This window comes from Hemibagrus wyckioides, linkage group LG21, assembly GCF_019097595.1.
Source record: "Hemibagrus wyckioides isolate EC202008001 linkage group LG21, SWU_Hwy_1.0, whole genome shotgun sequence".
NCBI lineage: Eukaryota > Metazoa > Chordata > Actinopteri > Siluriformes > Bagridae > Hemibagrus > Hemibagrus wyckioides.
The window spans coordinates 16,102,127-16,111,164 of NC_080730.1; the positions used below are offsets into that span (position 1 = coordinate 16,102,127).

The window sequence follows — 9,038 nt, forward strand, 5'->3', positions numbered from 1 at the left end:
CCCTTTATATCTTTATTTATTTATTTCCGGACACGTTTTTCCGAACAATTCAAGGATTCATAACCTTACTCTTGCTGTTTTTAACATGCTGTTAGTAACTTACTCAGCCCTGTTTATTTAGCTGACATTAATATGATTTAATGGCTCATATAAATAGCTTTAACCTAGCTATATTTTGAAAGATAACATTTAGGATAGAAAAGGAAGTGCTTAAAACTGGTAAATAAACAGCAAAAAACGGCATACACTAAAAATAAAGGGGAGGAGATTCGGTCCTCGATCATGGATGTAGTGTCGTTCAGTGTCCTGCATCGTAGCTCTAAGCAGCTTTCTCTGTGGTAAACATTTGTACTTTTTCGATTTAGAGCTACATTTATTTATTTAGCAGACACTATCAAGTGACATACAACAGAGAAATAAATCTTTAAGAGTTTAAGGGGAAAAAATCTCACTGTTGCTGCTTGGTTATAGACACTGAAACCTTTCAATGGTTATTTTAAATAACATTAGCATAGCTATTTTTGCCCACAGCCTAGCTAAGTGTATTTTTTAAAAGTAGCTTGCCCAACCCTGTCTGCTTTGCTGACATAACATTTATTCTCACATACCCACATACAGACACACACCTAAGCACACACACACACACATCACTGGTCTCCTTGGTAATGTGTGTGACCCTGTAATATTTCATTTATTTCAGCATTTATTTAAACACTGGCACGGTTTTCAAAAGACGTAAATGAAAGCAGTTACATGTGATTAATATTCATGTAGGCTTTCTCGATTTATCTTCAAAATAAAGCTCTGTAAATTGCACTGACTTTGTATTCGGGACCAGACAGACAGTTTACCACAGCTGTTCAAAAATGTGTGGGCTCAGTGCAAAACATCTAACTATCAGCATTAGGCTTAAATGTCACAAACACACGGACACACACATACATGCGAGCACTCTGGAGACACCTCATTTTACATTGAGTGGTGTAGTTTGTGTGTGTGTGTGTGTGTGTGTGTGTGGGCAGATGATCAGAGATATGACTCAAACAGAGAATCCCTCTTCGTGTCTATGTGTGTGTGTGGGGGCTTTACTTCAGTCACACCAGCTAAATTGCACAATGTAAAGTTAGGAGTAAGACACTTTGATCTTTCTTTATTGAACCATGTGTTACGATGTGTTTGACATTTCAGTTCAGTCGCTAAACAACACTGGCCTCGTTAATGTGTGATTATTCTAAATGAATTCGTTGGTGCTCAAGATTATGATGAAGAAAGAATGAATGTACGGTTATGTATGTATCACACACACACACTCTCTCTTATTACGCAATAAACCATGGACACGGTGGACACACGATACAGCTTTTCGCCCACTACTAGTGAAACTGCATTAATGTTTATTAATATACGGTTTGCGATGATGGAGAGAGCGGTAGGGAGGGATTGAGAGAGAGAGAGAGAGAGAGAGAGAGAAAGGGCACAAGCTGAGAGGTGTTGGATAGTGTGAGCTGAGAGAGGAGAGTGGGAGAGAGTGAGAGAGCAAAAGAGAGAGAGGAAGAGACAGAGAGTGAGGGAGAGAGAGAGAGAGAGAGAGTAGGAGGAATGAAAGATAACAGTTTGTGTGCACGTCTGCATCAAAACTCTGTGCACTTCCTCCTGGTGCTGCATCAGACCAGACCGTTGTGTTCATCTGGGAACAACAAGGTAGGGCATGTATTTCTAAAGTGGTGTGTGTATGTGTATAAGTGTGTGTGTGTGTGTGTGTGTGTGTAATGTTCATTATTATGCAATTGCTTCAAGATGCCATTGTGTACACACCAGATCTGAAAGTGTGCAAAGAGTTATAATAAGACTCGGTGTGTAAATGGAGAAAATCTGTAACCTTGGTAAGAGAATGCATTTATGACCCGTTGTACATGAGCATGTGTCTGTGAGCATGTGTCTACACTATTGTGCAATTGTGTCAGCACTTTTTTTGTTTTTTTTTACCCTACAAACACCAAAACAACACAATCACTACACACTTCATTTGCTGAAAAGGTCTTTGTGTGTTTATTTAACATGGATTATTTAAATGGCTGTAAGATAGCAGTGTGAGGTCGACACAGTGTTCACTGTGTGGATGGATGAACATTATCAGCATACACAGTCAGTTTAACTGGAGACTTGTAGATTTCACTGTCTCACTGATTTATATTTCACACATACTGATTTATTTGGCATCGTCTCAACTCATCACATTTCTTGAGTGGTAATAACGATAGATGATGATGATGATGACGACGATGATGATGATGCTTACTGCACCTTTAAGAGGTTTATGTGAACTCGTGCAGAGAGAGAAAGATTTTTTTTTTTTAGTTTTAGGGGGCAGAGTGCAGGAGTCAGGATGAGGAGTGGAGTGGAGACTCATGGTTGCGTTCCTTAAAAAGCCGGTTAATTGAACGTTTTTCGGTTCTTAAAAAAAAAAAAAAAAAAAAAAAAAAAATCATAAAGAAAGAAGATGACACATAAAAGAATCATAAAGAAAGAAGATGCATCAGTCACAAGGCTGCCTCTTGTTTGCTTGAACACTAGATGTTAAGTCTTAAGGTTTCGTTGGCTTTCCCTAGCAAACACTATTTTTACCTTTTGATGCTGGATTCTAGTCTGCAGAAAAAAACTTGATCTTATGAAAAGTGTCTGGTACTGTCTCCGTACTGTACTGGGACGTGGTGCTGTGTGTTTGGATCCTGGTTCTTAAACACAATTCTTGTTTTAAAAAATGATCAGGAAACGTCCAGATTTCTATTCAACCCACTCATAACTGCATACTTTTATTATTCATTTCAGTGAAGTAACTGAATCATATGATTTAAGATGAATGAATGAAGAACTCTGACTGCAAAGGGTTAATTAGAAGACATCCAGATAGACACACACACACACACACACACACAACACATGCAAAGTCATCCTGATTTTTATATCATATTTAACAATATCTTTAATCCTTCTCTCTCTCTCTCTCTAAAGAAAAAAATACTAGAATTTGTTCAATCTGCCTTTATATTAAACAGATGGATAGAAATATTCAAGTAGTACACATTAAGAGAAAAACAGACCTTTTATCACACATGGGTCCTTCATCCACAACCAAATAAAAGTATTCAGAAGCGCTTGCATGGTGGTTCCTCTAAATGTTGTGTATTTCGTCTAATCCCTAAGAATTTACATTGACATTTAAAGGATTTCACAGATGCTCTTATCCAGAGGTGGCAACATGGCTAATGAGAACATCCTATGAAGCAAAGAGAAAGGATAGGAAGACGACTTGCTGATTTGAAATGATTCAACATACAGTAGATGAATTGATATTCTATAATTGGGTCAGTGTAGAACCTTTATACAATTGTTACTGAAGTCTTCTTCCTGTCCTTTAATGCACATAACATTATAGGTGTGTATTATAATAAGTACACAGACTCAAATAAGAAGAAGAAAATCCTTTTTGCCTCCTTTACTTCTTTTCGTTAATTAAGCAATCTTATCTATTCTACTAATCTAACAAATATATAATCTAGATGAATTCAGAGCAAGCAAAGCAAAAGCGTACCCTATTCAACATCCTGTGTCCTTTCCCCTTCAGTGATTTGCTTCGTGTGCTGGCTGAAATCGAATCACTGCTGTCAGATACAAAAATAAAAAAAACCAAACAACCTGTATCACTGTTCCTGTATCACCTTAGCAAAGGGTCAAAAACCACTAAACAACTCGGCGTCTATCAAGGCGCAAAAAACCCATTTCGAGTGGTACGTGACCAACAAAAACCAGCAGTTTTATTTTTAAATCAGTGCTCACTGCTGCTCAGCGAACAATGTGTTTTAGAGTTGCTGATTTTAGAAACATTTACATACACGTATGACTAACAAAGTGACTTCTCCGGGCTCATTCGAGCCATTTCAAAGCATTCTAATGAACACGCCACATTCATAAGTAAAGATTGTAAACCTCCTTTGAGGTTAGCTCGAACTTAGCACATTGAAAGGCATTTCTTTCTTCTTTTTTTTTTGCTGTTATAAATAGAAACCATAAATTTCATCTCCACTCACACAGACAAGCCAGAACGGTTCAGACGGCTTCCTTTTGAATGAGCAGGTGTCCTGCTGCCGTTTTATTTTAACCTTCCAGCACGAGCTGCATTTATTTCACTCTTAACCTCCTATAGACTGCAATATGCACTTTGTTTCCATAGTAACGCTCTTAGACAAGAGAAGAGATTGAAATTTGCAGACTTTAATCAAGTATCACAGACATTATAGAATGTCAGGGACTGAAAGCTGTCTAAGAAAGCGTATATATATATAAAAGCACTTGTTTCGGGGCTGTTTTCTTAACACACTTGCCACTTCAGTGATCAGATGAATGGGACCAGTGTGGGGATTTTCTTGAGCGGTGATATCACCTGTTTTTGCCCCGTGCTCAGTTTTGAAGTCTGGTTTCCGCTGAGTATTTCAGAAACCCAACCTTTAGTCTTTTATAAACATCATTGCTGAAGAACTTTTCCCATTCACTTTTTGGTGGTGTTTTTTATTTTTATTTTGGTCATTGGTCCATAGTCTTCATTGCATAATTGCCACCAAACCACATAATTCACCCTGTTTCCTTTAGAACCTGTTCCCAACTCAAGGCTGATCTGCAGAGTTTCAAGTTTTTTTCCCCACTCCCAACGTCTACATTTATTCATTCGACAGACGCTTTTATCCAAAGCCACTTAAAAGCGATCTAGAATACAGTCCGAGCATATGGCTGAGCACTTGAGGGTTAAGGGCTCAACATTGCAACTCATGGGATTTGACTTCACAGTCTTCCAGTCACTAGCACAGGACTTTAATCTCTAGGCCACCGTGTGTTTATCTCACAACCAATTCATCAGCTCATTATCAACTCCCTCAGGAACTGAACCATGTTTGATGAGGTCAGGGGGAACTTAAAAGTCAGTGTACACTTCGGGGGAAAAAAAAGGTTCCTAGTAGCACTCTAAAGAGTTTTTCAGTTTGTAGTGCCGGAGAAAGCTCTGGGGAAGGGATTTTGTTTCAGAAAAGCCTCCAAATAGAACCCCTTTTTAGAAAGCTTGGACTGATAACCATCCTTGGGAAACCTTTTTTTTTTTTAAAGAGTGTAGGGCAGTGGGTTTCTAGGACTGGAGCTGAGAACCTCTAGCTTAGCCAAAAACACATTAGACATAGGAGTCCTATATGTGTTTCAGCCCCTACAGATAGCAGAAATGAAACTCAGAGGAGCTAGAAATGTAGAAAGACGTCACCAAAGCCCTCTTCGATTCATATGTCTTCACTGGTAGGAGTTTAAAAGAAAAATCCTTCACCAATTCAAGTTGTTTTCTGGGGAAAAAAAAGGGTTCTTTAGAGAGTTGGGACTTCTGTGGTTCTGCTTTAAGAGTATACATGTTTTTGTATCTAAAATGCTTGTACATTTATCAAAATAGAGTGCAATAACGTTTGTTCTCTCACAGGAGACTGATACGTCTTCACGCTGGACTTCACACTGAGGCGAACCCAAAGAATGCAGATGTATCAACCTAGAAATCCACAGTCTTTCAAATCTGGACTGGATATTTCCCCTAAATTGGATTAAACCAAATGAGAATGCAGTCGTTTACATTTTATTGACTTATGAACTAGTGGCAACATGTGAAATACACACCATCTGAAAGTAGTGTGCTAGAATACTTGGCCTCACCATGGCAGCTAATGGCCTAAGGGGTTCTCCTTCTATTCCTGAAACCCTCCCACCCAAGAAGAGGAATACAAGAGAGAACTCAAACGAGGCTCCAGCCGAGCCGGTTTTCAAGACGCCTTCTCCTTTCTGGAACCAGACTCAGAACTTCAGGAAATCTAGGAGGCCAAGGGAACCAGCAAGCGTCTCTTACATCGATCTTCATTCCGCAGCCGCATATCATTCGCTGTGGTCTGATGCCTCAAACCAAGTACTTTTACACCCTTTAGGTGAAAATGGTACATTCTCTTCCTGGGCTCCATATTTTGAAAGTGGCGAACAGCTCTTGGGTGTGTCAAACCATAACAGAAATAATCCGATGAGCGTCCACGATTTTTATGGAGCCTCTTCCTACTGGAGCTACGCTCCTCTTACAGAGCAAGGAGATTTGTTATTTAAGAGCTATGGAAGGTTCTCCAATCAGTACAAGCCAAAAATCATAAAGCCTGTACCTCGGTCTCTGGCGTCTCATTACACCAGAAGCGTTCTTCATAAAGATGCCCCAAGGAGTCAGTTTGACATGGGGAGTGCAAGAGGTGCTCAGTGGGATGAGAGACTACTGAATGAGAGCGCCAAAAATGATACGAGGATGAGGAAGAGGAACTATATACGAGAAGGAATAAAGCAGAATTCTGGTCAGTTTGCCGAGTCTGGAACAGATCTTTCCAGACACAAATATTATTCCGAGTTTAAGGACTTATCACAAGAAAGAGCTGCCAAGACAGAAGATCTCCAGCACCAGTGGTTTCCTGTTATTCACCAGTCTTGTTCTAACAATGAGCAGCTAAAGTCAGAGACTGAGGTGACCATGAGAGATGAGCACCCTCTGCTGGCCAGGAGTGAAAAAGCAGAGACAAGGGAACAGCAAGAACTTGCATTATCTTCCTCTCAGCTTTTATCGCGCTTTTTTGAGGGATCTCTGATCGAGCTCGATGGTGGTCGGCTGAAGCGTGTGGAGGATTTACAGTTGGAGGATTTCGAGTGCTGTACTGCGTCATGCCCCGAGTTAAGTCTGACGAGGTTCACTGTGAAGAAGATCACATGCTCTGATAAACCTGGACTGATCTGTGTGGCGGTAGAGGTTGACGATAACCTCCATTCTAAGGTACAAACACAAAACAATGTTTCGAATGCAATTAGTGGAGAAAAAAATCCTTGACGAAACCAGTCAAAAAAACAAAAATATTTAGAGTTTCCAGGGTCCTCAATAGTGCTTTTCCATTGGTCAGAGCAATACAGCATGGTACAGTTGACACATGGTACACAAATACAGAAATTTTGCAAACCACAACCCACTATTAACAAACTGTTTAATCTTTTTAAAAATCAAAAACATGCAAGTCTATATTAATGGAAGCTTACACTTGATTATTTTCCAGGGCACAACTTTCACTTTTCTAGGAAATCTGTATGGCTGTAATAAACACACAGTATATTATAATTTACAGTACACATTTACACACAGCCCCTGATTAAAAGTAAAGAAAAGCAGAGAGTGGTACATTTTTACCATGTACTACTGTTTAAGTGTAGAAAAGCCAACAAGAGTAGCACAGGTGGAAGAGCTTCAAGATTTGGTTAACCTTTTATGCACCGTTGGGTTCTAAGTGGAAAAACAAAGCAGACGAACAAAAATAACTTTCTGGTTGAGAGTGTTGTTTTACAGGACTATTGAATGTTGCTGTACAAGTCGGTAGATTGCAGCTTGATAGTTTGGTATATCCCAGACTGGTCCCTGGTTTGATCTTAAGCTCAGGTTACAGTCTGTGCAAAGTTTCAGGTTGTTCTTCCTGTGCTAGTCAAGATGCTGCTACTGGATTTCATTTTTGCACCATTCCTTGCTCCAGTCGTCTTCTGCCTTTTTGATAATGTAGCAAGAAGGCCTACCAAATGTAGTGCGGGTATTTAAATCAGACAGGAGGCGCCTGTTGGTCCTGTGGAAGAATCCTGTGCACTCATTTTCATGGCCTGGGTTTGATTCCTGAGCAGGGGACCAACCCAGCTATTGATGGGTTAACGCTCAGTGCCAGTCTCAAGCATGGTTAAAATGGGAGGGTTGTGTTAGAAAGGGCATCCAGTATAAAAACCTGTGCCAAAGCAAATAGGAAGCAGCTGAGGGACAACAACTCAAATCAGCCAGGATTAAAAATAATCACAAGATCACTCCTTTGTTTCCGTACCGTGCCAGTCTAATGGAAATGTGCTATGAGTGAATATTTGGGTATCCATAGGAAAAACGTCACGTTTTTCAACAATAAAGCTAATATCCAATGCTATTTCCAAAGGGCAATCAGATTCTGTACAATTCCTTTAAAGTTCAGCAACCTCGCACATGTTGTAAGTGTAATCTTTGGCAACTTCACGGCAACGTGAGTTAGCATGCGACAGCTGCACGTTTGCTCTTATTCATTACATTCCACAGAAAGTAAGTGTTTGGTGTTTGGCTGCTATAACAATTAAGCCTGGGTGTGTTTCGCAGATCTCGCTGGAGGTGTGTGAGGAGTACCCGTTCTTTGTGTGCGGTCGTGGCTGGTCTTCTTGCCACCCTGACCGAACCGCTAATCTCTGCTGCCTGCGCTGCCAACAGCTGCACCTGGGGGACATGTGCCTGGCACTCACACCCGTACCTGTTCCACCTGCTCAAGCGACTCTCGAGCCTGGCACGGGCGTGGGCCATGTCGGATCGCCGAATTGTGCGGAGGGAGCAAACCTGAGTAAACTGAGAAGGAGACACAGTTCAGCCCCAGAACTCAGAATCGTACAATAAAGTCAAACAGAACGACAGAGTTACAAAGTTTATTTTATAATATAATCAACTATATACAACCGCTTACACAAAAAAAAAGATGATGGGGGGGGGGGGCAAAACAAATACATAAATCATATTTTCTATAGATCAACTTACTATGAAATTGCACTTAGGTGTTTTGTAAAAAAAAAAAAGTAATAGCAACAGCTGAATAAAATAAATTCATTGTGTCATTTTCTTAAAAAAAAAAGTTTTTAAATGTCCTAAGGCAAGAATATTTGTTGGATTTGTGCAATAAAAAAAAAAAAAAAAAAAAAAAGTCAATCCCCGTCTGACTGTAGTTATGCGTTTGATGACCAACTTGACAAATGGGAATATAAGTTCTAAAAAGACTCCCATCTCCCATTTCTCCAAAACATCTGGACTTGAAGGTTGTATTCCCTCATTATTGCGAGTCTCCGTAAGCTCTGTTGTATAATAACATTCGCATGACCAAGAACAGCTGTAGAATTCCAGT

The 9,038-nt window shown here is 39.9% G+C and overlaps 1 protein-coding gene across 1 annotated transcript; it reads left to right on the forward strand.

Moving 5' to 3' along the window:
* The first annotated feature begins 1,543 nt into the window (after window positions 1-1,543).
* On the forward strand, window positions 1,544-8,811 carry LOC131342359 (uncharacterized). Its single transcript, XM_058373134.1, has 3 exons — window positions 1,544-1,701; window positions 5,510-6,877; window positions 8,252-8,811. The coding sequence occupies exons 2-3, from the start codon at window positions 5,738-5,740 to the stop codon at window positions 8,537-8,539; spliced, it is 1,428 nt and encodes a 475-aa protein (XP_058229117.1). The 5' UTR covers window positions 1,544-1,701; window positions 5,510-5,737; the 3' UTR covers window positions 8,540-8,811.
* The last annotated feature ends 227 nt before the right edge of the window (window positions 8,812-9,038 follow it).

Bases quoted from the DNA above. Each gene is read 5' to 3' on its own strand.
- LOC131342359 (XM_058373134.1), top strand. From the start codon at position 5,738: ATGGCAGCTAATGGCCTAAGGGGTTCTCCTTCTATTCCTGAAACCCTC. The intron at 6,878-8,251 runs GTACAAACACAA...TGTGTTTCGCAG, and splicing joins ACGATAACCTCCATTCTAAG to ATCTCGCTGGAGGTGTGTGA.